The 27,217-nt window shown below is 40.2% G+C and overlaps 3 protein-coding genes across 7 annotated transcripts in view; all 3 read left to right on the top strand.

Annotated features, from left to right (window-relative positions):
• Positions 1-7,275, top strand: part of LOC133531889 (sodium/nucleoside cotransporter 1-like) — a 53,011-nt gene extending 45,736 nt beyond the window's left edge. For all 5 annotated transcript variants that reach the window (XM_061870296.1, XM_061870294.1, XM_061870295.1 and 2 more), the window contains 7 exons: positions 206-299; positions 3,595-3,754; positions 4,329-4,540; positions 5,087-5,202; positions 5,694-5,813; positions 6,351-6,411; positions 7,161-7,275. In XM_061870296.1, coding sequence (XP_061726280.1) covers positions 206-299; positions 3,595-3,754; positions 4,329-4,540; positions 5,087-5,202; positions 5,694-5,813; positions 6,351-6,411; positions 7,161-7,195 — 798 coding nt within the window. In that variant the 3' untranslated portion in view covers positions 7,196-7,275. The remainder of the gene's footprint in view (positions 1-205; positions 300-3,594; positions 3,755-4,328; positions 4,541-5,086; positions 5,203-5,693; positions 5,814-6,350; positions 6,412-7,160) is intronic.
• A 2,375-nt stretch (positions 7,276-9,650) lies between these two features.
• LOC133532139 (uncharacterized) lies at positions 9,651-19,801 on the top strand. The gene is made up of 10 exons (XM_061870670.1): positions 9,651-11,439; positions 11,959-12,134; positions 12,480-12,638; positions 13,251-13,402; positions 13,877-14,002; positions 14,900-15,086; positions 15,910-16,038; positions 17,130-17,240; positions 17,434-17,594; positions 18,719-19,801. The coding sequence occupies exons 1-10, from the start codon at positions 11,029-11,031 to the stop codon at positions 18,877-18,879; spliced, it is 1,773 nt and encodes a 590-aa protein (XP_061726654.1). The 5' UTR covers positions 9,651-11,028; the 3' UTR covers positions 18,880-19,801.
• A 1,151-nt stretch (positions 19,802-20,952) lies between these two features.
• LOC133532140 (uncharacterized) lies at positions 20,953-25,406 on the top strand. Its single transcript, XM_061870671.1, has 2 exons — positions 20,953-21,723; positions 24,667-25,406. Exons 1-2 carry the CDS (start codon positions 21,082-21,084, stop codon positions 25,264-25,266), a joined length of 1,242 nt encoding a protein of 413 aa, XP_061726655.1. The 5' UTR covers positions 20,953-21,081; the 3' UTR covers positions 25,267-25,406.
• The last annotated feature ends 1,811 nt before the right edge of the window (positions 25,407-27,217 follow it).

The raw sequence follows: 27,217 nt of genomic DNA, 5'->3' as shown, positions 1-27,217 counted from the left end.
TGATTTTATTCGTATCCGATCATCGAACAAACAAATTAACAAGATGGATCCTATATTTGGAAATCTACATTACTTTCAACCTTATTTGATGGCTACAACAGTGACTTAGATACAAAAAATAGGTTCCAACAACTGCTACTTTATACTGTTAAATTTAAAGTTTACTACTACAAAGTATTTTGACCAAACCTGTGACTGTCTTCAGACGGAGTCTGTGCTGCTGATCAAGGCGTACATCCGGGTGCTCACTCCGTCCGAACTGCACGTCGTCATGGCTTCTGGCTTCGCCACCGTCTCTGGCAAGTAATTACCCACTTTATTATATTCTACTCGTAACTTATGAGTTTTAGGTCATAGAGATGTATGAGGATTACTTACTGAGCGATTTCCGTACTTTATAAAAAACACACACCAAAGACTATCTGTAATTATAATTAATAACGTTAATCATCATTCGCATGCCCTTATCCCATTCAGTTGCGATTGGCGCAGCATGTGTTTTTCTTCCATACTTCTCTGTCACCCGTTTCACTTGTTTTCGATTCATATTATCTTTCACACAAATCATACAATCCATCCACCGTTTCCTCGGTTTTCCTTTCCTTTTACTTCCCTCCACGTTCATCATAACCTTCTCGTCACATGACTTTGAACCATCCGCATTATGTACAGTCAAAAGATTTAATTTCAGTACCATTTCGTACCTTGTCACAGTGACAAACAACATGAAAGTCGCTAGAGACCTCATACTATATATTGTCACTGTGACAAGGTACGAAATGGGTCACAAATGAAATCTTTTGACTGTTTCTACATGCCCGTACGCCCCGTACCACGCTAGACAATTTGCTCTTACTTATTCTCCTATGAGTGCAACTAATTAATAACATAATGACATTACTATTGACAGTATAGAGACGTGTGTACACGGCAGATTTTATGGCGGCAGAAAATTGCTGCTCTCCTTGAGCAGATGTGATGGACCAATACGAGTGTTTACTTTGCTCACAATATTTTATGCTAACTTAAAAATTAGAGTAAGTAAAATATTCTTCATTGCTCCAATAATAATACATTTTACATATAAAACGACAAAGAAATTACAAAGGAAAAGTATAACTAGGTAACAACAGGCGGTCTTGTCGCTAAAAAGGGATCTCTTCCACACAATCTTTGGGTAATAAATTTAAATGGAGTAAAGGGTTAAAGCACTCCGAGGAATAAAGAGTTAAGAGGAAATACATCTGGTATTTACTTTTAACTCTTTAAACTTCTCAGATTTAACTGCAGCTCGGGCGAAAATCCTGCGTAAAAATCTCATTAACCGAGGTTTCGTTCTCGATATTTTCCTCCACCAAAACTTAACCAATGGTAACGAAATTTTGGGAACGGGATTGGAAAGAAATTATCTATGTCTCACCGTTTCGATTTTTTATTGTAGTTACAAAATAAAACTAACAAAACCTAAAATAGAACTCATATTAAAAAAAAAAAAACATTTATCTAGGATAAAAATCGAAAGAAAACGTCGAGAACGTTAGTATGGAAAAAAAAGGCCACTAACGATTCCTCTTAAAGCACTCGTTGATTTTAATATGTAGATTCCACGATCATATTATCTGTTATCAAATTATCAGTATCACCGATGATAAAAATGGCTAAATGATCATTACAACCTCAAGCAGTAGGTAATAATTTAGATTACAAAAGATGTTGTTTATCGGCAATGTATAAAGACATAAATTCTTCAATACTTACGTAATCGGAAAATATTGATGGATGTGTAAACGATGACTCACGCTAGACCGGGCCGGGGCCGGGCCGGAGCTTCCGACGCTTCGTTTTCTATGGAAAGCACCACGTGATCACCGATCAGCCGTCATAGAAAATGACGTGTCGGACGCCTCGGGCCGGGCCCGGCCCGGTCTAGCGTGAGTCATCCTTAACTTATGTTTAACTTGTTGTTATTGTTTAAATATTAACTTTATATTGAACGTTAAATACAATAACTAACTAAAACTTAGGTATCAAAACTAGCAGAGTTTGTATGACATTAAAATATATACCGTCTACCTAAAGAACATTAAAACGACCCCTTCATTTAAAAAAAACGATACAATGTTACCCGTTTTGATTGCCCTGGAATGTGATCTGTGTGATTCTTAATAAGAATATAATATTAACATTTAACATTGGATTTAGATTAGGTACTTTCGACGCTACTATCTTTAATTGGATCTTAATATCGACAAAACGCTCTAGGTAACAGACTCGAATGAGGCCCCCGAAGTTAAAATTACCTACACCTTTTTTTACACGAAATAAGTATTGTTAAATATTGCATGCCTTATCTGGTAGCACCAAAGCAACACTTTTTTCATGTTATCATATTATATGGAATATAGATCCTTCCAATAAATTATTGATTGATGATTGATTGAAGGAATTTAATTACATATTAAAATATTGATGATGAGCATTAATGCGGTTTGATGGATAAACCGCGAGGGTAAAACGGTACGGTAGGGTAAATTGTCAATAAAGTAGGTACATATTATTTTCTTCTTTTCATTATAAACTAATCCCCCGAAAATTCACTTCGTGGCTTCATATCTTCCTGTAGGCTTAGCACAGGACGCGACAGTAGGCATCTCGCTCTCGAGATAGGCTACCCTCTCTAATTAATACATTTAGAAAAAGACGGGTAGTCAATCTCGCGGGCGAGATACTGTCGTGGCCCTCCTGAGCCACTCTTAAGCCTGCGCTGTTTGTATTTCTGCCCTCAATATGTCTACATCGAACGTGACGCTGCATTTCACGGCAGGAACAAACCAAAAACTCAGTTGATTAATCATTTGTAGTCATGTGTGGTCAAGGGAGTGTTCCCGGTACCGGTTTTCTATACAAATACAGTACCGGACCCGGGAATTCCCGGTTCTCTGGTCTGTTTAAGCTAACTTTATTTTTGTGTATAATTACAGTGAGACACCTCATTCGTATGTTTCTTTTATCCTAATATTTTTTTAATTATACTGAATTTTGACTCTTAGAGGCTCTATACATCTCTAAGGATAATTTGATAAAAACATGTAGTTCTGACATTTAGAGATATTTACACCTCTAAGTAATTTTAGATTTTTTTTGTATCTGTTTGTGTTTATTATTATTTAGTTTTTTTTCTTTTAATTCGACATTTAGAGACTTTATACATCTCTAAGTAATAATAATAGTTTACTTACTTTTAATTTAAACAATGATACTTTATTTTGCATTAATATTTTCAATTAAGTAATTGTATTTTATAATTGTTGATGTGCTTGTTTTTGCTTGTATGTAAATTCCATGTTGACGTGTAAAAGTGCCCTTGTGGCCTATTTGCTGAATAAATGTTGAAGTTGAAGTTCTCGCCATACACACTCAGTACCCGGAGCATTCCCTAGTGTGGTCTGGTGGGTTCAAAATGTTCAAATGTTGGTCGTTTCATAATCGTTCAAAAAATTTGAAAAAGATCTGTGAACAATTCGGCCAGATTCATTATGAAACAGAGACCAAAGATCTATTATTTATAAGCTTTACACCTGGATCTCCCTACAGGAACCATACTAGCCACATACATCGCGTTTGGGGCCGAGCCGGCGCACCTGGTGACCGCGAGTGTGATGTCGGCCCCGGCAGCTATATGTTACGCCAAGCTGCTCATGCCGGAGACCAAGCGATCGCTTACGGCGGTGGATAACATCCAGCCTGTGGTCAGGTACGTTCATGTTCTTTCTCTTTTCCTCATCGCTGAGGATATCACAACCATAGCAAGACAATCTTCAGTGAGGATACGTATATCGTGGTTCCCAAAATGGAGGTGTAAAGTGTAGCGATTCTAATATTACTTACAGGTACTATGTAGGTACTAGTGGATTCCCAACTATTATTTTGTTTCTACTAAATAATCTTCAATTGTAAAAGCTAATTTTACAGTTAAACTCACGTATTTTAGTCATTCGCGCGACATGTCAGTGCGGAGAGCCTAAGGTCTCTATTTACTCCTACTCATGCACTTGAACATGGAGACCTAGGCTCTCCGAAACATGTCGCACGAGTGACCATAAATACACGAGTTACACCATAAAATTAGCTTAACTGCCAGTAACCCGCCAGACGCGCTTTCAGTCCGCAGTCGCTTTTCGCTATACAAACGGGTTTTCACATAGCACTATCGTAGCACGTAGAACGCGCTGTTAAATGTGTTAATATTAGTATGACTCACGACAGTTTAAAAACCATTGTTAAACAAAGCAGTCCTCCCAGCCAATAATATACTAAAATGTTCACAGTGAGGACCAATCCGCCCTGTCAGCAGCGACCCGCGGCGCGACCAACGGCATCGCGCTCATCCTCAACATCATCGCCAACATCGTGGCCTTCGTGTCCTTCATCGCCTTCGCCAACGGCGTGCTTGGCTACTGCGGCGGCCTGCTGGGGAACCCGGACCTTAACCTGGAGTGGATATTTGGGAAGGTCTTTATCCCGCTCTGTTATGTGATGGGTAAGTTTCTAAAGAGTTTTCTTAGCTATCTAAGGAAGCTCAAAACTACGCAAACCAATTATTTTTCTGAAAATATTGTATGTTGTACAATGAAATATGAATTGGTATTTGGCACTTTTTGGTATAGGTCAATCGTGAAGGAACCAGCATAAGTCAGAAGCTGAAGTAGCTAAGTGATTCAGGGGTCAAAATGATCTACGCACGCTCTTACTAATTTACCTGACAATATAGTTGTGCTTAGAACATTTTAAACATCTAGCCTGCTAAGCTACTTCTTTGGCACTGTGCTGTACCTCTGCGGAAAAAAAAAAACAAAATGAGGTGACTTCCAATTCGCATAGCTCCCCGTGGGAACTAAACTCCAAACCCTCTAGAACGAGTGAACTCAGTGAGTCTAGCAGTGGGATATGTGTAGGTAGGTCGTATGAACTTACACAAGCTTTAGGCACAGAATACGAGTAAATAATAGTACAACGTACTTTAGGCTAGAATTGGACCGTTACTGCTATTCGTTTGTTACTGCTATTTTACGATGCTCTGTTACAGGGGTACCGTGGGACGAGTGTGAGCTGGTGGGCTCCCTGGTGGGACTGAAGACAGTGGTCAACGAGTTCGTAGCATACCAGCGGATGGGCGAAATGAAACGGGACGGACTGCTCTCTGTAAGTACTTGTACAAGAAAGAGATGACATGAGTAGTCATATCTCAAACAAGTGAACATGTAGTTTAATGAGCACGTAATGGAACAATAAGATAGTTGCAGTATTTAAATCCCAACCCAACCCGACATGTAGCAACGTTTCTCGGGACAGACGAGACTACTAACTCTTTGGTAAAATATAAGTATCTAAGGCCCTTTTTTCTCTGGATTGAAAGGTCAGTTGAATTTGACTTCATTTTTGTAAAAACAAGTACCTGAGCCAATTCTTAAGATTATGTGGCCAAATTATTCCAAAGATTAAACAATAGAATCCACACTTGCCTTAATAAGCTCGAATATTTCTCAAGCATTCTTGAGATTAATCCTGGAAAAATTTGGACTCTTAAAACGCGTTATTTTCACTAAGTACTTGTTAACCAAGTCAGAACCCATTCAACGTAAGTTGACGTACCTACTTATTATTTTTCACAGTCACTTGTGTTAAAATTTCAGCCTCGCGGTGAGATCGTGGCAACTTTCGCGCTCTGCGGCTTCACCAACCCCAGCTCCATGGGGATCATGATTGGCGCGCTGTCGGCCATGGCACCCAACCAACGCGAGGCTCTCTCTAGTGTGAGTTATTTATTTAACCTGACTCTTTAGTCAGCCTGGTCTAATTAGGATCAGGAAGAATAGGATCGTAATATAGTTCGCGCTCTGCTGGTTCGCCAACCCCAGCTTCATGGGGATCATGATTGGCGCGCTGTCGGCCATGACGCTCAACCAACGCGAGGCTCTCTCTAGCGTGAGTTATTTATTTTAGAAGACCCTCAGGATCGGTCCGTTGGCCTTGGCGCCCAACCAACATGACACTCTCTATTTTTACTAGCTTTCCTGCCAACTGCGGGGCCTAAGATGATTACTTTTCATCGTCTGTCATCGAACTAACATATAATTTAGGAGGGATTTAAGTGTTCTCGGGCCAGAGGTGTAGGGTTAGAGCCGGCGTAGCTTTATTTGACGTTCATAAGCGCATTGTAATATGCCTACTTGAATAATAAACTATATTTATCTTTAACAGTAAGGTGCATTGGGGTAACTTATAAAGCGGGATAATTTAAAAATGTTTTGGTTAATACCAAAATGAATACAAGATACTGGTATTTACAGGTGGCGCTGCGGGCGCTGTTCGCGGGCTGTGGCATATGCTTCTTGAATGCATGCTTTGCAAGTAAGTACATAAATATAGTATTTAAGAGGCGACTGGAGTGGTCATTTCTCCATATAAACGTACTCGACTGTTTCCTCCGAAGTTTTCGACCCTAGAGAAATGTTTTTTTAACATAGATTAATATTATTATTACCTATCTGTATCGGACTGTTTTGCATTTTTTTTAAATAGCTTAAAATAGCCTAATTGATTAGGCCGCAAAGAGCAGCTTTATGTTGAGAATCCTTTTTATACCCATATATACCTAGTCTATACCAAATAAACAGAAATTTTCAAAATGAATTTTTATTACAATAATTATGAAATGAACACCAAAAACATGCCGCAACTGTAAATAATTAAAAATCAAATTCAAATTAACGTTTGTAAATTATCATTCAAAATAATTGCTATCAATTCTACCAGCTAACATAAGGAAACAACTCAAAATTTGTACCTATCAAATTTCTTTGTAACTCGGAGTGTTTCTATTTGTCCCCGCCACACGTGAATGCAGCTATTCCCATCAGTGCCCGGCGGGGTCAAACGGGAATACACTTGTTTCTAGTGAATAAAATGCAACTTTCTCATCAGTTTTTGAAGAATTAAGAGAGCCTTTACGATCTGGTGTGGTGGAAAAATAAATGTTTCTCGAAATTATTAATATTTATAAATAATTGTAAAGTGTACATACTAGGTCCGAGTCGATCTTTTGGTCGGTTTTTCTAAACAAATAATTAATTATTTATAATGTATAATTTTCCTTTCAGGTTTGTTAATGCCGAGCGATTCATTCGGAGCATGAGCTAGGTCGGAAACACAACTGTGTGATGTACTTAGTGTAAAATGTACTATTTAAGTAGGTAAATAAAGTTATCTAAGTTATTTTTAGTGGATTTTTTTGTGTAGGCCCTTCAAGTCATGAAGGTCTATCCAAATTCCTAATTCCCTATTCGGCCAGCTGAACCCAAGTAGCATATAAGTGTCGGTAACATCAATAAACCAGCCAATTTAGAACTTAGAGTAATTTAAGGGATGTATAAGAGCTTCTGAAAAGATTTAAGCTGCATTAAAGGTATTTTACAGTAATTATAAAGCTAAAGCTGTATAAAATCATTATAGAGGGATTTGCGTAAGAATATAAAAACACTACTAAAACACTAAGTGTTTTATTCATTTCTCTATGAAAACCATACAAAAATAATCCCTTTATAAATAGTAGATTGTTAACCAAGGGATGAAAGGCACCCATTTATGTCGAGGTAGTTTGCTGCTCAGTGAGAGCGCTTATAGTCCGAGACTGAAATGGTGCCTTTCACCCGAGTTAAATAATTTAAAAAAACACGGCTAAGTAGTATTTCTTGAGTATTTTCAATTAACACTTTAGTCAAAAATATTGTTATTTATGGAATAGGGAGTTAATTATCAGAATGTAAATCGTGCAACATCCATTAAAAAAAAAAGATTGCTTATCGCAAAAAACGGCCAAGTGCGAGTCGGACTCGCCCATGAAGGGTTCCGTACCATACGTACGTATACCAGACGTATAAAAAAAACTACGAGTACTTACTATATAGATCTCGTTCAAACCAATTTTCGGTGGAAGTTTGTATGGTAATGTATATCATATATTTTTTTTAGTTTTATTTTTTTGTTATTTTAGAAGTTACAGGGACACACATTTTACCACTTTGGAAGTGTCCCTCGCGCAAACTATTCAGTTCAGAAAAAAATGATATTAGGAACCTCAATATCATTTTTGAAGACCTATCCATAGATACCCCACACCACACGTATGGGTTTGATAAAAAAAAATTATGACGTTTTAAAAAAAAACTACTTACTAGATCTAGTTTAAACCAATTTTCGGGGGAAGTTTGCATGGTAATGTCATCATCATATATTTTTTTTAGGTTTATCATTCTCTTATTTTAGAAGTTACAGGGCGGGGGTACACATTATACCACTTTGGAAGTGTCTCTCGCGGAAACTATTCAGTTTAGAAAAAAATGATATTAGAAACCTCAATATTATTTTACAGTACATATGGGGCTACTTTATAGCACTAGTGCGAGAAGTAGCATATTACGTTACTGTGTCGAACATTTAAAGGGCCATATGTACTGTAAAACGTTGTACGATACATGTGCGAATAGGTAATTCGCAACTCGTGTCGATTTAAAACACTCCCTTCGGTCGTGTTTTAATTTATCGCCACTCGTTTCGAATTTCCTATTTTTCGCACTTGTATCGTAATGTACTATTTGAAGACCTATCCATAGATACCCGACACGTATGGGTATAACGAAAAAAATTTTTTTTAGTTTCAGTTCTAAGTATGGGGAACCCCCAAAATTTATTGTTTTTTTTTTCTATTTTTGTGTGAAAATCTTAATGCGGTTCATAAAATACATCTATTTACCAAGTTTGAACAGTATAGTTCTTATAATTTCGGAAAAAAGTGGCTGGGACATAAACGGACAGACAGACGGACATGACAAATCTATAAGGGTTCCGTTTTTTGCCATTTGGCTACGGAACCCTAAAAAAGGAAAACACCTACTTAGAAAGTACTGTGCTCCAGATCAAAAACGTATCATTTTCTGCACACAGAACAACAACGACGTACTTTCAGAGCATGAGAAATGAAAAATATTGGAAAAATATTAATTTTGTTAGTCGTATGTAACTTATATGTCCCCCGTGACGTCATCTCACTGCTTCGGCATTGGCTAGAGCTCAAATTGTACATACAATGAATGCCCCTCTACATCGTCTGCCCCCTCCTAGGCCGCCGGCGATATCAACTAGTTCCCTGGCTGGCTACACCCTTGTTGGTATGGTAACCAAAAAAATAGTGTTATGTGGTAAGCGGATAAGGCGCCCTATCCGAGGAGTACGTGATGCAGTGCCGGGTCAGACAGGGTGGATTGAGCTTATATATATATATATATACATTGTTCAATATATATCAATCTAACATCGTCGTCAACACCGCTTTTTCCAGTCACAATTTTGGTCGCAGTGTGATCTTGAATGCTTGGATAAAAAAATCGGCCCCTGGTTCGCTTTGGAAAACTAATCCCAAGAATTAGCGCAGGCACAAGTTTCTACTAAAGCCACTGTCAAAAGTCATTTGAGCTTGTATACACTATTTTTCAGTATAGAAAAGGCGCTTAGGTTGCCAAAGCGGACCTCTTCTCCTATAGCATACTAGAGAGAAATAAGAGCATGAAAAATGGGAATCATACTTTTATTATGGTGGGTGATGGAGATGCACTTTATAAAAATTAAGTTGCGTTTCGTTTATCAATCATTTACTTTTTATTTTTAAATCGCGGCATTATACTTAGACATTTATGGACCATAGGAAAGAAGAATGGAAGAAGAAGAAGAATGTTGTTTTTTAATAAAGAAATTTAAATTTTTAATTTTTTATTATATAAGAATTTGTTTGTTACCAAAATTTATTGGAGCCGATTACAACATGCTAAAAATAGTGATGATGTTTCCGGTGGTGCCGCGATGCCACAATAGGTCACAGTAGTTGACGTCCTTAGCCACCTGTAACAAAATCCCAAAGACTGAGAGATACTTCTAATTTTGAGTCTGTTGATTATGGTCTAAGTGATAGTAGGTCCGGAACCATTCGTGGGGCTTTCACAGGGAACCATTATAATGGCTATCAAATACCACACTAAGACCAGACACCAAAAAGAATGGGACAGTCTGACGGGTCTAAAGCACTCAAAGCTCTTAATACAAGGAGTAGACTCCGGTTGGAGCAAAAAGCTATGGAAACTTAGCAGGAGACAACTCCAAATTATAACAGGGGTGTTTACGGGCCATTATGGGGTCAAAGGGCTTTTGGCCAGGATGGGACACTGCGACAACATCGATTGTCGAATGTGTGGTGAAGAGGAAGAGACAGTAACACACCTAATGTGTGAATGTCACGCCCTCGCCAGACAAAGAATGAAGGACTTTGGAGCAGGCTATCTGGAACGAAAGGAATTCAAAAGGCTACCCATAAGCTCCATCACCCGGCACATGGAAATGGTCAAAAAAGCTCTTGAGTAGCTAATGGATCTTTCCTTAGGGGACAACTACACAAAAGATCCCTATGGGTCGAAGTGTATCCGCAAGGGCCCCCGAAAATTAGAAGATAAGATAAGATGGTCTAAGTGATAATTATTATAAAAAGCAAGAGTAGTCATTTTCATGTTATCACATTCTTATTTTTCAATACATATGGTGCTACTTTTCCGCACTAGTGCGTAAATTAGCACATTATGTAACTATGTCGAAACTTTAAAGAGCCATATGTACTGAAAAACGTTGTAAGATACACGTGCGAATAGGTAATTCGCACTTGTATCGTAAATAACTATTTTACTATGTCACCATCTCCACCCACCTACTTTCATTATATTAAAATGAAGGCTGGAATTATATGAGTCTCCGAAAAATTAAGAAATCTACTTCCATTCAAATTCAGAAGTTTGTCACTATTCTGTCACTGGGAGATGCCACAACAACATGCATACACGGCACGGGAAAATTCTCCACAAAGCCTAAAAGGCTGCCACCTTCTAGAATTCTAGATGACATTCGCAGAAGACGTCCGGAGAACTGTGAATGATGATATTTGTGACATATCTAAATTACCTGTACTCTAGTATCTTGTTTTATTTGTTAAGCAAAATCATCTGTAGCGTAGTTACTTACCGCCGATCAATGCATTACAAACGCAGCACCACGCTTTCCAGCATCCCGGAAAAGAACGAAGCAGAAGAGAAATGGGTTCCGAAGAAGAAACATGAAGTGTTAAAAGCGAAGTATAAGTGTTTGAAAAAGCTGTTTCAGATTTATGATGCGAGTGTGATAGGGATGTTGCCGATGCAAGAGGCGTACGCTGCTGGGGACACGGGTGTGGTGGAAGATACTGATGATATTGGGAGGAAGTCGCGTAAGAGGAAGCGGTCGCATCGAGTCAAGTTGGACGCGTGTGCTGGGACGTCCGATCATGAGATCCAAACTGCTGTTCAGGTAGTGTTTATGCTGTTTTTACTGCAGCGGAGATTAGAGACGTGCGGGAATCAGCAAATAGCATATTGGTAGTAATTCACATCGGTTCTCCGCTCCAGTGAATTACAACTAGAGATGCCACGAATATTCGGCAACGATTTGGTATTCGGCCATTTTGCCGAATATTCCGCAGCTACGATTGCATTCGGCCGAAAACCGAATATCTATTGCACCTGCCTAAAAAGAAAAATTACACAGTAAAAATAACCGCAAACCACTATATTTAATTTTAACATGTTTTCTTGTAAAGTTGTTAAATGTGATGACCCTGTTTTTGAGCATTTGTTGATTACAAATAATTTTAGAAAACCTAGAATCTAGGCCAACCAAAACTATAATCCGTCATTCCGTCAACCTCTTGTCTGTGAATTTTTAGCTGCATGTTTTTCGCCAGCGATTTTTTCTGCTCTACATGTACACAACCGAGGTTTGAACCCACGAATATCCACCACACACATATGGAATGTAAATAACTTTCAGGTGGACTGTTCGAAAACCAACACATCCGAGACGGAATCCTGCACCAAGGCGCCATCAACAAAGGCCTACGCGGCCACACAAGCGTCCCGAGAATCGTTGCTGGCCAGCGAACATGACTGTGGCTGTGCGAAAACCAGCAATTTGGTGTTCCAGCCTGCCCCGTGTCCCTGTCCCAGGTTGATATTATTTAACCACTAGCTTAAGTTTTTTATCAAACAGATAAGGATGCAAGCGATACTACAAATTTTTAAATGAAAGAAAAGCAAGAAGACGTTTCTGCTTGGTAAAGTATGTTTAGTATGGGTTAGCACATATTACTAATTCTTATAACTTGAGACTCCGGTGCCGTTAATATAGAACATTTACGGAAGATGTCGCTATGCGCTTCCCTAAAGCGTGTAAACAAATAGGAAGGAATGGAAAAATTCGCACGTAGCTTGTAAAACCGCATTCACATTTTCATACGTTATTCATATGTCGGTAAACACCTGTTGTGAGCAATTGTCTTTTGATTTCTCCAGGCCAAGAATGAGTCGCCAACGCAAGCGCACACGCTTCCAATGCTTCGTGCAGCGCCTGCTCGGGTTTCGGAGCCCCAACCGGCATCGTTGCCTTGACGACAACACTGTCAGCGAGTGTGACATCCATCGTCTGGAGCGTAGGAGGCACCGAAAGATCAGGTGAAGTTTGTTATTTTTACTCCAATGCGTCGTGCAGCCCTTGCTCGAAGTCCGGAGCACCAACCGACATCGTTGCCTCGACACCGCTGTCAGCGACTGTGACATCCATCGTCTGACGCGGAGGAGGCACCGGAAAATCAGGTGAAGTTTAGTCATATTTATCTTTCTAAGTCCCCATAGTAAGTCATATTTATCTTTTTAAGTCCCAGAAGCTTTAGTTTTTTTTTTTAAATTTGGAACCTTGTCTCATTTGATAAAAGTTAAAATTAAATTTATAAGGGCATCATCTCAGGAGGTATGGAAGTTGTACGTCAGGTCCCCACTGAAAACCAGCGCCGCGGCTCACCATGACATAATGGCTGAGCTTATTGGAGATCGTTTTATTTTATGATTGGCAACTCTTTATAGACGTTAAAAAAGTACCTGCCTAGAGTCAGACCAAGACAAGTCAGTAACGATTTGACAAGACAAGTCTGCAACGAGTGTTATTTATACGTCATACTTTCATAGAAGTTTGACTTTTAAATTAACACTTGCACTGCGTGTGCTATCAAAATCGTTGCAGACTTATCTTGGTCTAACTCAATTTTCTTTATCTTAAAATGTAACCAGATTCCGCCGCGCTCGCCGACCGACTCGCGCGCAGTCTGAGGGCGCGATGCACACGCCCGCCCACGTCTGTGCGCAGACCGTCCAACGCAACTGCCTCCTCGACACCACGCCGCGCCAGTGCCCTATCGCCGGCTGCCGGATGATGCTATACGGTAAACCTTGACTAGTTTTCATTGCTAGAAAATGTAATAAATAGATAATAGGGACCGTGCGCGATGGAGGGTCTGCCATCTTGTGGCCTGAATCGGAACCATAAACATGTACATTTACACGTCACGTGTTTTCTTGTGTTTTGTGGTTCTGCCACCTTGTGGGCTACATCGGAACAATAAACATCACTATTACGCCTCGCGCCAAAAATCTGACGGCTCCTGTGCTGCCTCCTACAGTTCATGCACGCTCCCTATAGAGCGAGTGGAAGGAAAATTATAATATTTCATTTGTATTGCGATTTCTAGCAACGAAAACTAATGTCAATTGTATAAAAAAGTGAATACTGCGGTGCTGTGCTGATGGCGACTCTTAAGAAAACAAAAGAAGAAATTTACAGTTTTAACACCTTTTTGGCAAATGTACCATGTTACTCCAATTTAAGTATAGGTAGGTAGTTATTGATCGGTTTCCAGGTATCATCAACTACAACGACCACCTCAACCTGTGCCACTTCCCCGACCGCCGCTACGTCTGCCATTTCTGTCATGAGGGCTTCGAACGCGACGCAGATAAGTTGCAGCACGAGAGTGAACATATTGGTGAGTCGAGTTGTCACTAGTTTTTTGTGGTAGGCTATTTAGCGTGTATTTATGATACGACCACATCAAAATTACTTCCATATGTTTTACAAAATTTTGTTTTTCTTTAAAACGTCGCACATAAGGTAGGTACTGACGCGTTATTAAACTTTCATAAGTCATTACTAATAAAGGTACCAAATACATTGTCGTTTGAAAAAAATTCAAAAAAAATTGCACTTTTTTAAAATCGTATCATGGCACTAAAAAGGGTATTATAAATACACGCTGTATACACGATGATTTTTAATCAGAGATTAATAGGAGTTCATAAATATGAATCAGGCAAAATATTATTTCATCAGAATCGAACCCTATCGGAAATAATTAATTTCCAAGTACTTATAATGACGTTCACAATTTAGTAACTCTAAAAAAATACTGTATAGAGTGTGTACGGGAATTGTGGACATTAATTAGGGATAGCTTATAGGAGAGCGAACGAAACTACCAGGCTTCCAGTATAGATTTTTATGACAACTAAACTAACAAAAAAATATACAAAGTGACAAATAATACAGAGACAGTAGGTATAAAAAGTACAAATAATATATAAAACCTATTTAGACTACGACGGAGTGCTTGAAATAGTATTTTGTACAATCGTAATATAATCGAGAGCTTTTCAGTCGAGTACCGTGTTTAGGCAACGAAGCTTGCTGAGTTGCCGAAGTGAGGTACGAGATTGAAAAGCTTGATTATATCACTATTGTATACAATACTTTACAATATTTTATTTACTATAAAACCTAAATACGTAATGAAAATTGGTAAGTATTTAAGTAGACAAAAAAGTAGTACAAAAGACGAAACGCGCGAGATAGATCTCAAGCCGAATCTAAACACCTTTTCTTTTAGGGTTAAACCACCGCCCACCCCTCCCACCCTCTTCGCCCCCTCCAACCAGTCGCTCCGGCATCACCTGCGTGACTCAAACGGACCCTGAACCCACGAAAGAGCACGATGAGAAACTTAAGAAGATCGTCTCGTTCTTCGATAAGATCGTCGACTCGACGCAGATCCTTACTGATGTTAAGAAGTCTAGGTAAACCTAGAATAGACAGGATAAATTACGTTGTGTCCAAAGAAAATTGTGCAAAACGCATACCTACCGTTCGGAGCCAAATTTTAGGAATTCAAATGTTCATGTTACTAAATAGGTACAATCTTTTTCAACGTCTGTTCCTTTCCTAGTGTTGTCACATCCCCAATGACTTCCATTCTTGCTGCGGTAGTGTCCATGACGGGATTAATATACCACCGTGCCGGTCAACTAACTAGCTGGCTATTAAATTTTAGGCTCTACGTTAAACAAAACTGTTTGTACTATTGTATCCTAACTATATATAGGGTAGCAAAGCAGACAAAATGCCACGGACCCCTTACCCGAGAAAATGAATATGCTTAACTGGTTTTTTGATACGGAAAAATCAGAAGTAAAATTTATATGCAAATGTTCGCATTTCGTAACATACCGAAATGCGAACATTTGCATATAATTTTTACTTCTGATGCCAAAGAAAATTTGAAATAGAGGTGTATTGTCAAAGAAAACGATGCTGCTATACTTTTGGCCTTTGATCTTTTAGATGGCGCCATTTTTTGATATTTGACAAATTGAACACATCAGTGAAAGAATGAACAAAGTCATATGGCGTTCTAAAAGTTTTAATTATATGTCGAAAGATGGCAGTAAATTTACGTCGCTACGAAGTTTTCTTTGACAATACACCTCTATTCTCTTTGGTTCAGCTCAGCACAAGAGGGGGCTATATTGGTTTGGGGTAAGTAGGTATCTATAAGTAGTTTAAGGTTGCAAAAGTTGCCATAAATACTGCAAACAGGGCTAAAAGAAAACCAATCCACAGGCACTCGGAGATGCACCTACCTACTAGTAAAACTCCAACGGACACTCAGACCGAAGTGTCGGCTAGCGATGGACACTCCAAGATTACCTCGAGCTGCAGCGATGTCACAGGGAAGAGGCTAACATACAGGTGTTTTTCAAAGTTTGTCAATTTTCTTATCAACTCACATATAGGTACAATCCAGGAAAGTGGCAAACTCACCTTAGACGTTATCCTCTTGAACGCCAAGATCACCTAAGTCGTCGTTACTTGTCGTGCCCACAGCGCCAAGGACAACTATAGGTGTTATGGCGGACGCTGTCAAAGTAACCTTCACACTTTCGAGTAAGGTGTATTAGCTACCTTGCGCCCGGGAGCTTGGCGTTTCAGTGATGTTTATGACATAAAGCGTTCAAAAGGTTAAATACCGACACTCAGTTTGAATTGTAAGATTGGTGGAATTGTTATGGACACTCTACCCATAACTCGAGCTGCCCCAATCATACCTAAACTTTACAATTTACTGATCTGTGACACACGTACTATGCCTTTGACTTTCGCACTTACATACCTGTTAGAACGTGACAGGCATAGTGACAAGTGATAAAAATGCGACCGTGCTACAACCACTGATGAAATATGCGGTGCAAAACCACCATATGTCCATGTTTTGGTCTGGCAAATGAATTTTGTCAGTAAAAATAAGCGATAAATTTGAAAAAAGTAGGCGTACAGGACCGATCTGCCAAAAAAAAAAATCGCACTTATCTAGTGACAAAAAAACGCTGGTGGCATATCGGTGAGAGCGTGCGACTTGCAATCCGGAAGTCGCGGGTTCGAACCCCGGCTCGTACCAATGAGTTTTTCGGAACTTATGCACAAAATATCATTTGATATTTACCAGTCGCAATTCGGTGAAGGAAAACATGGTGAGGAAACCGGACTAATCCCAAGGGCTAGTTTATACCCTCTGGGTTGGAAGGTCAGATGGCAGTCGCTTTTGTAAAAACTAGTGCCTACGCCAATTCTTGAGATTAGTTGCCAAGCGCACCCCAGGCTCACCCATGAGTCGTGGCTAAATGCCGGGACAACGCGAGATTATGACTTTTTTATAAATTGGTTTACTGGACTATAAGTTGCACATTTATGTTGGTGTTGACTATAAGCTGCAGTGGGGTAATGTGGTCAACATTACCCCACTGCAGCTTGTACATTTAGGTACTTACATCTTTTTATTTCAGCTGTAACGATCTGAGGCGCAGGAACAATTACCGCCGCTCGCTAGGCTCCGACGTCATGTCGCAGTGCTGCTCCGAAAATTGCAACTTTTGCGGGGAAAATTTTGATTACAGGTAGTCAGTTAGAAAAATATTTCATATCAAAATATCAGTCTTGTTGGTTCACTAGATATGTATTAAAATGAGGAATTTAGCAACTCTACTAATTTTAAGAGAAGCGTAGTCTTATTGGATTATCTTCTAAGCAATATTCCATTCATCATTTTTCCTATGGTTAGAAAAATATAAAAATGCATGTGTCCCTCAGCCAAGCCCTGGAGCGCAAATTTGGCGAGTTTCACTCGTGCGGTGCGCTGCCCGCCCGTCGCCGGGCAGACACACAAGTCACCTCCAGCGTGGCTTCCTCCGTCGTCTTGGATCAAGCGTCTAGCACCGCGAGCTCTGTGGTCAACTGCAATGGTGTTCTCTGTATGTACCTACTAGTTACTAGTTTCCCTCTGTAAGGGACACAGACTCACTTCCAGCATGGCTTTCTCCTTTGATCAAGCGTCTAGCATCTCATCATCTAGGAGCGCCGTCGTCAACAGTTGACAGTTGTACCTAATGGTGTGTTCTGCAAGTACTAGTTGTCTTCTGTAAGAGTTATGGACACAGTTTCACCGTGTCCATAATTCTTACCACCGATTAACCCTTTCGCCGCCTCGTCAGTTAAGTGTCATTAACGCCATGACAAAAATTGCACGTAAACAACCCGTAAGTATAACATATCAAGTCGTGCCGTGTGGAGCACGAACAAGTCAATGGCGGCGAAAAGGTTAACCCTTTTCCAGGCCGCAACAATCTACAAGGTTTTACCGAAAAAACCAATCATATTCCAATTAATCCAGCTTTGATGATTCATTAGAAGACAAGTAACATTTCCTGAAAGTGTAATCTAATTTGAACCTTAAATCGGAATGCTAAAGTTGAAATTCTAATGGCGCGTATGTGGTCGATAAATCGTACTATGCCTGGAAAAGGGTTAAACACGAAACCTCCCAATATAGATTCCAGGGGAAAATCCCTTTATACCTACTGCCAATTCTATTGATTTACATATGGTATAGGACCCAGTGTGTTGATGTTAATGGTAACCTTAATAAACTAGTTTCTATTAGATACATACTTAACTCTGTTTGTAGAGCACCCCAAACTTACACGTCCTAAAGGAGCACTCCATTCTTGACATGTGATAAGGCGTATCTGTTTATTAAAGATTAGCTAGGCATGAAATAAGACACAATGGGGAAAACTCATACGCTTGCGAAATAAGCCAATACTAGAGTATCACTTACCTCCGCTTTTAGTTGTGCCGTTCTCGCAATGTTCTCCGTTTTGTATGGGGAATGTTCTCGCGTGAACATTCTCGAGAACGGCACAATTATACCTCCGCTACACTCTTTATAGATCTGGAAATGCTGTAACCAGGATTAAAACTGTCAAAATTTCACATATTTTGTAGCTACGGTTATCCTGATTATGTGCCTTTCACTACTCGAGCTCATACAATTATCATTTTCTTATTAAGCATTCGATCACTGCTTCCCTTCCAGCTCTCACAGATAACTACGAGGACGCCAAACCAACGCACAAGCCGTCAACCAGCGTAGTCTTCACCGCGTCCGAATGTAGCAGAAAGGTCAGCACGCGCTCACTGGCCGATAGATTCAAGAGCTACAAATGGGAACCTTGTACTAGGATCATACGCGTGTGACCACATATCCAAACCGTAGACAAAGGAATATAAGGCCTCTCCAAATGTAGCCGATAATCGCGGGCGGGTTGCGTTACGTTGCGGCATTTAATCGATCCATTTAAGTCGTTAAATCTACTTTCCTGGCAATTTATCTGAAATTGCATGTCATTTGTTGCAACGTTTGTAGAAGCCGAGGCGCGTAGACGTGATGAAGATGGCCGCAAATACAACGGTCCCTTTTATAAAGCTATGAATTTACCCCTGAAAGCTACAAGTAAACGCCTGATACTTACTTCCTTGACGAAAGACGAGGGGCATAAAATTGTCACTTGTAGTTTTATAAAATGCGCCCCCGGAATAGATAGCGCTGTACCTACTATCGTCGACGCAGTTAACCACTATATGTACATCATCATCACCATTTTACCCTCCAGGCCTCTCATCGTGTACGCCACTTATCCCGCCCCTGAGCTAGTGTCATCCAGACGTGCCACGCGATTTTCCGAATGTCATCCATCCAACGAGCCAACGGACGCCAGGCGCGTGTTTCATCCGAAAGCGGCCACCAATCCGTCAACATTTTGGTCCACCTGCCACCTGGCACCACTATATCTACACAGTTAACTGACAATTCGTCAACTTTATTAACAAGGCATAAATATAACAATACCAATGGGCTTGACCCTTTGAATGCCACACCTATCGTTTGCGGCGCGCCATTGTGAACCTTATCGGAATGCACGAACGTTGATATTGGGCTGGAGTCACGCGTCAGTTGACGTCTTTGGCGGTCAAAGGGTTAAGAGTTTTGCAGTTCCTAATTGTCAAGCGCTAACAATTGGCCAGCCCAAAAACGTATTTCACCGTATAGCACCATCTCTTCAGCTGTCTTTGCGGTCACAATATTTTGCACTACTTTACGCGTCTTAGTATTATTTTGTTACAGTTCATAATTGTTTTCAATCGTATTTTCTCGGAAACTTTCGTATTTGTCATGCTAGTTCAATGTCAGTAAGTATTCGTAACGTTCGTAAGTATCCGAGAAGATACGATGGAAAATAATTATGCACTACATTTTGTACTACTATGGAGGGGTCAAATTGAATACCTATGTTCACCCAAAAAACACTAGATCCACAATTATTAATAGATATAACTCAGAAAGTGGTAAACTCTATTCGTTACAAAAATATTATTTATTAAACTGGGTTTGTTTTTTTAAAAATTGTATTGTCTTGTGGTTAGTTGTGTGCCGTTATATAAACATGCGAAGTGTTGTGGGATGTTTAAATATTGATTATAAAGAAATTAAGTACAAACCTAATATTGCTGTTTTTTTCTACCCCAGCACATTTATTTATCGATTAAATGACTGCCAGTGAGATCGATGATATCAACTTCTATAGGATCCTAACAGAAGTGTTTTTAGGAATGAATATCATACAATATTATGCAACTGTTGTATTTTTTTTAATGCTGACTTCTAGACAAAGATCTACAAACCGATATTTACTTTGATTTTATTTATCACTTTAGGTGTTTGCTGCTGTCTTAGAAAAAATATTCTTATGGAAAAAAAACAAATAAAAATGGAAATACACTTTGGCTAATTGATCGCACAAAGCCATTATACTCAGCATCGCCATTGATCTGTTGAAATGTGTCGTGAAAGAATCATTTGCATCAAATTACTTTGCCATTCTTGTGGATAAAATGCAACTTTCTCTTCCGTTTTTCGAAAATAAAGAGACCCTCTTTATCTTCCAGCGTCCGAGCTTGTGTGGTATAAATTAAATTGTATCATAGTGTGTATAAAATTCACAGAGATCGTAATTTATTACTTTTATTAGGCATAATATGATTAATATATGATGTTTTCTCAGGCTAATTCTTGCTCGAATCATTCCTGCACTGAAAACCACTCTACGCCAGCATATCAGAGTGGCACGGCGTAAAACAATTTATTTAAAGAGAAATATACTTGCCTATTTAAGTGAGAAACCATTCCCTTGCAAAATATGCAAGATCTGCTTGAACATAGGCATACTGGGGAGAAGCCAAACGCTTGCAAAATACGCCAAAACCAGTTTGATACCTAGTACGTATGGTTAGCAGCGGCTGCGCCCGCGCACTCCGCGGTAGGCCTACTGTCAATAAATCAGTGTGCAAATAGCTACGGTGCGTTTCACTCGTGTCCTCATACATACCAAATTGGCGGCGATGGCTGGTACTTTTGGGTTAATTTCGGTTTTTAATCATGAAACCCAAGAGTGGAGAACCTACAAGAATCGGCTAACTCAGTGGTTCATAGCCAACGATATTAATGACGACACAGATAAAGCGCAAGTGAAACGGCGAGCTATCTTGATAAGCGCACTCGCCGAATCTACCTACCGGCTGGCAAGTAATTTAGCATTACCGGCTACGTTAGAAGAAAAAGGATTTTCGGATGTGGTGAAGATTTTGGACGCTCATTTCACACCAAAACGCTGCGGGTACGTGGAACGCTTCCATTTTTATTCGGCCACCCAGCAAGCGGGCGAAGGTCACGTGCAGTGGGCTGCGCGTCTGAAGGGCCTCGCCGCGCACTGCGAATTTAAAAATATGGAGGACGCTATTCTCGATAGATTTGTAATGGGTATGCTCCCGGGCCGAGAGCGCGAAAAGCTATTCGCGCAAAATGTCGGGGAGCTCACGTTGTCTAAGGCGATAGATTTGGCGGAGAGTATCAGAGTTGCTCGCACCGGTGGCGCTGCCACTGGCCTAGCTGGAGCCCCGGTGGCTACGGAAGCCAGCGGTCTGTTCCAGATTGAAAAAGCATCTACGGGCTCGTCTGCATCGTCGTCTAACGTCCAGTGCTCGGTGTGTGGTAGATACAAACATAGTGCTACAAAGTGTCGTTTTAGAAATTATAAGTGTAGAAAGTGTCAAACAAAGGGCCATTTAAGTAACATGTGCAAGGCGGTGAAATATATCGAGTCGGAAGAGGTGAACGAAAGTGATGACGGTGAGTTTTTTCATATTCGTTCGGAAGGTGGGGCACCTATGGTCGAAACTATAAAGGTATACAACATTTCAATTAAGTTCCAGATAGACAGTGGGGCGGCAGTCTCGGCTATCTCAGACAAAGCTTATAAATTTTATTTTAGCGACGTGCCATTGTTACCCCCAAAGAAAAAACTATTCGGCTACACGCGACAAACATTGGATAGTACGGGCGTAATTAATGTACCGATATTCTATGACGGCCGCGAAATCCATTTGGACATTTATGTAATTCCAGATGGTGGACCACCGCTCCTAGGTCGCGATTTTATTTCGAAATTCGACCTAGAGTTAGCACGAATTCCCCCCGCACCAATCAATTATTGTACGGATACAGATATGGTACAACAAACCCTATCTGACTATAAGGATATTTTTGTAGACCGCCTGGGCTGCTTTAATAAATACAAGATAAATTTAAACTTAAAAGATAACGCAAAACCGGTATTTATTAAAGCTCGTCCAATTGCATTTGCGCTTAAGAGTAAAGTGGAGAACGAAATCGATCGGTTAGTGGGCTTAGGAATTTTGGAACCAGTAGAACATTCAGAGTTTGCTTCGCCTATTGTGCCCGTGTTAAAACGTGACGGCTCCGTGCGTATCTGTGCGGACTACTCGCGCACTATCAATAAACAGCTGATCGCGGAGACCTATCCGCTACCAACGGTAGATGAGTTATTCGCGAAGTTACACGGCGGAGTTCAATTTTCGAAGTTAGACATGTCTATGGCCTACAATCAGTTTCCCATAAATGATCCCAATAATATAACATGTATAAATACCTCCCGCGGACTGTTTAAGTATAAAAGATTAATTTTTGGGTTAACAAGTTCGCCGGCTATTTTTCAACGCGCCTTAAATACGTTGTTAGCAGGATTGGACGGCGTATTATGCTTTTTGGATGACGTGTTGATAACGGGGCGCGACAAGACAGAGCACCTGCAAAGATTGAATAATGTACTTGCGAGGTTCAAGGACGCCGGCTTAACGCTGCAAAGAGACAAATGCGAATTCTTTAAAGATGAGATATCGTATCTAGGTCATGTAATAAATAAACAAGGTATTTCAAAATCGCAAGAAAAGGTAGCTGCAATTAGTAAGGCACCGCGGCCTGAGAATGTAGCTCAGTTACAGTCTTTTTTAGGACTAGTTAATTATTATCGTAACTTTGTGCCTGACGCATCTAGCATTTTAAGCCCTCTATATGACCTAATAAGGAAAAACGTTAAATGGTCGTGGACGCCGATTCATCAAAATGCATTCGAGACAATTAAGCGGCAGTTGTCCTCTGATCAGGTTTTAGCGCATTTTGACCCATCAGCTAAAATAATTGTTACAGCTGATGCGTCACCAGTCGGCCTGGGATGTCTCTTATCTCAAGTAGGTACTGATGGAATTGAACGGCCCGTTTCCTTTGCATCGCGAGTCTTACGGGATGCCGAAAAAAACTATTCCCAAATTCAAAGGGAAGCAACGGGAATAATTTTTGCAATTAAAAGGTTTCATCATTATCTTTATGGTAGATCGCAGCCGTTTATTCTCCGAACAGACCACAAACCGTTACTTTCTATATTTGGACCCCAAAAAGGTATTCCGGAGGTCACGGCAAATCGTCTGCAGAGGTACGCAATTTTCTTATCGGCGTACAATTATGTTATTGAATACGTACGGAGTCAGAATAATAGTGCCGATTATCTCTCGCGCGCACCACTTGCACTTAACAACAGCGTATCGTCGCCGGGGCGTGACGTCACAGCTCAAGAATTTGATGACCGCGCGGCGTATGTAAACTTCGTAGTAGATGGATGCTTACCTATAACAGTTGAAGATTTGCGTCGCGAAACGTTAAAGGATATTCAGCTGCACAAGGTATGTGACTTTGTTAGGAATGGTTGGCCGAAAAAGGTTAGCGATAACCACTTAAAACCATATCATTTATGCAGAAACGAATTATCAGTTGAGAACGGGTGCTTAATGAGAGGGCACAAAATCGTTATACCACTAGCGCTTAGGGAACAAGTTCTGCAGGAAGTTCATAGTTCGCATCTAGGAATAGTTAAGTGCAAATCGGAAATTCGTTCGAAATTTTGGTTTCCAGGTGTGGACCAAGCAATTGAGAGAATCATTGGCGCTTGCAACGTATGCATTCAGCTACGGCCTTCACCTCCACGGGTGACAGTAGTGCCATGGCCGTATCCTGAGTACGCGTTTCAAAGGTTGCATATCGATTTTCTCGGCCCAATAAATAATCACTCATATTTGGTTATAGTGGATGCTTACAGTAAATGGGTCGAGTGCTTCGATATGAAATCAAACACAACGACTCATAGTGTTATTGAGAAACTCTGCGAAGTGATGTCTCGATTCGGTACCCCTCAATGTATAGTCAGTGACAATGGCACGGCGTTCACGTCAGACGATTTTAAACAGTTCTGTTCGCTAAACAAAATAACACACTTAACGAGTGCGCCGTACCAACCAGCTAGCAACGGACAAGCCGAGACGTATGTAAAAGTAATTAAAAAAGGGATAAAAGCTGTACTTATGTCAAATATTTCCAATGCTAAAATTACCTGTAAATTAATGAAGTATTTATTTGACTACAGAAATTCTATTCATACGACCACTGGTACTTCACCTGCGCAGTTGGTTTTTGGTAGAAAGTTAAAGTCCAGATTAGACTTATTGACCAATGTAAACTCACCGCCATCATCGTCCACCAACTTCGCCTCGTCGGTAAAAGATAAACAGTCCTCACAGGTTAATTATCACGGTGGCGCAGAAAGAACCGATTTTAATATCGAGGACCAGATATTATATAAGAAATACATTAATAAAAACAAATTTCAATGGGTAAGAGGAAAAATAACAAAAAAACTAGGTCAACGGTTGTATTTAATAGAAGATAAAGAAACATGTAACGTTATAAAAAAACATATCAACCAAATTGTTATATACAAAGGGCAACAAACCAATTCACCCACTACGGAATGTATGGTGCCCACTACACACATGGTGCCGAGCACACAGGAGCCAACCGTATTCCTGCCCGTGCCTGGCCCGGTCGCCTCCCAAAGCGTCAGCCAACCAGTCGTAAGGCCGACTATGCCGGCGCTTCCGGACGCACCTGAAGACTCGGACACTTTTCATCCGGCAGAGGGGGAAGAGGGTAATAATATATCCCCAGAGGGTCAGTGCTCTCAGAAATCCGAGAACGTGGATATCCAACGTGTCTACTCCTCCCCGGAGGACCAGTCATCTCAACAACCCGGGAACTCAGACCCTCAAGACACGAATGCCCTAAAACCCTTGCCACCGCGGAAAGCTAGACTTAATTTAGATTTTAAGAAATACTTTTAAGGTATTGTTAAATAAAGGTGGAGGGCTAGTACGTATGGTTAGCAGCGGCTGCGCCCGCGCACTCCGCGGTAGGCCTACTGTCAATAAATCAGTGTGCAAATAGCTACGGTGCGTTTCACTCGTGTCCTCATACATACCAATACCCAACAATGATGCTTAAATTCTACTCTTAGTAGATCAATCTAATTAGATTTATAAAAAGCGTTTCAAGTTTCAGTAAGCTGGAATTGTTTTAATAGGTAGCGTAATTTGTTCCTAAATGCGTGTATCAGAGTTTGAGCAATCCCAGTTGTGTATAACTTTTGGGAGCGAAATTTTCGCTTTTTTTAGTTTTTCCGATTGAAATGTCATTCCATTCAATATTAAAGGGAGTTAAATTCTGCGTAGAATAAGCATAATTATAATTCAAAATTAATCCATCTTAGGTATAAAAAGTAGATAGGTATTGATCTCAACAATGTGCAACAATTTGGAAATTTACCCGGTTTCTAACTTTTGATTTCGGCTGTACAGCCTGTCCGATTCCAAAGATCAAGTTCGCCATAGATTTAAAATGCCGTACTGGATCTTAGAAAAACGGATAGACTATACCACTGCACCGAAATTGAAGTTTTAGATTCTCGTTGCTTCCTGGTATTGCGCAAACTCGGATTACACGCATTTAGGACCAAATGAAGGTATTAACACATTCACTGTCAGACAAAAAACGGCGCACTACCCCAGAAACCGGTGGTCTATAGCTGCGTACAAAACAACCCGCCCAGCGGGTTGTCCGGCATCTGAACAAAGTTCACGAGCGCCCATCAGGTGGGTTCCCGGCAGTGAATGTGTTAAAACGATTTCCAGCTTGCTGGAAATTAATTCTTCAAAATAATCTAATTTGATTGGCCAGTACTTGCGAAAATGCTAGGAAGCCGATTTTTCGAATCAATCGAAAAAAGAATTGCTTATTTGAATTTTGCGTCACATTGTGAAATCTACCTTTACAGTACATATGGGGCTACTTTATAGCACTAGTGCTAGAAGTAGCATATTACGTTACTGTGTCGAACATTTAAAGGGCCATATGTACTGTAAAACGTTGTACGATACATGTGCGAATAGGTAATTCGCAACTCGTGTCGATTTAAAACGTTCGGTCGTGTTTTAATTTATCGCCACTCGTTTCGAATTTCCTATTTTTCGCACTTGTATCGTAATGTACTATTATATAGGTATAGAGTCGCCATCAGATATATCGTTGCGGCCAAGGTGTTCACAAATATCTGAACACGCACTCTAACGCCTTAAAAATAGAGGCGTGTTTAGATATTTGTGAGCGCCTTGGCCGCTCCGATATATCTGATGGCGACTGTACTTTTGAATTAAATAGTATAGGAAATATGGTTGAATTTCTTTGGCTTCGAAATCGAACGAAACAAAAAAAAGTGGAACTCTGTTCCAATTGAAAATAATTTAAATTACATTGAAGTAATTATAGGACCTTGGGGTTTACGAGGCTATGGGATCAAAATGAATAAAAACACGCGTTTCAGTTTAAAAAATATAATATTCCAAAGGCACTGTAACATTGGACGAAACGTTAATACTGCCCGGAGCGTTGTGATGTCGCCGGCGTTTATATGGGTTATCCGCCTCTGGTCAAACGAGTGATTAGTCAAAATAAAACAATAACAATACATAACACCATGTATACAAATACAAAACTAGGACCCTATACACGCCACGCCTCGTGCGCGGCGCGTCATCGTGAACCTTGTCGCAATGGACGAAGGTTGATATTAGGCTGCAGCCGCGCGCGTCAGTTGACGTCTTTGGCGGTCAAACGGTTAAAACACGGACTATTGTTAATTAACCCTTTTCCAGGCCGCACCAATCTACAAGGTTTTCCCAAAAAAGCCAAATATATTCCAATTAATTCAGCTTTGATGATTAATTTGAAGACAAGTAA

This window comes from Cydia pomonella, chromosome 26, assembly GCF_033807575.1.
Source record: "Cydia pomonella isolate Wapato2018A chromosome 26, ilCydPomo1, whole genome shotgun sequence".
Lineage (NCBI taxonomy): Eukaryota > Metazoa > Arthropoda > Insecta > Lepidoptera > Tortricidae > Cydia > Cydia pomonella.
This window is presented reverse-complemented; position numbering and strand designations above follow the sequence as displayed.

Bases quoted from the DNA above. Each gene is read 5' to 3' on its own strand.
- LOC133532139 (XM_061870670.1), top strand. From the start codon at position 11,029: ATGATGATATTTGTGACATATCTAAATTACCTGTACTCTAGTATCTTG. The intron at 12,639-13,250 runs GTGAAGTTTGTT...AAATGTAACCAG, and splicing joins AGGAGGCACCGAAAGATCAG to ATTCCGCCGCGCTCGCCGAC. The intron at 17,595-18,718 runs GTATGTACCTAC...CTTCCCTTCCAG, and splicing joins CAACTGCAATGGTGTTCTCT to CTCTCACAGATAACTACGAG.
- LOC133532140 (XM_061870671.1), top strand. From the start codon at position 21,082: ATGGCTGGTACTTTTGGGTTAATTTCGGTTTTTAATCATGAAACCCAA. The intron at 21,724-24,666 runs GTGTGTGGTAGA...CAGTCCTCACAG, and splicing joins CGTCTAACGTCCAGTGCTCG to GTTAATTATCACGGTGGCGC.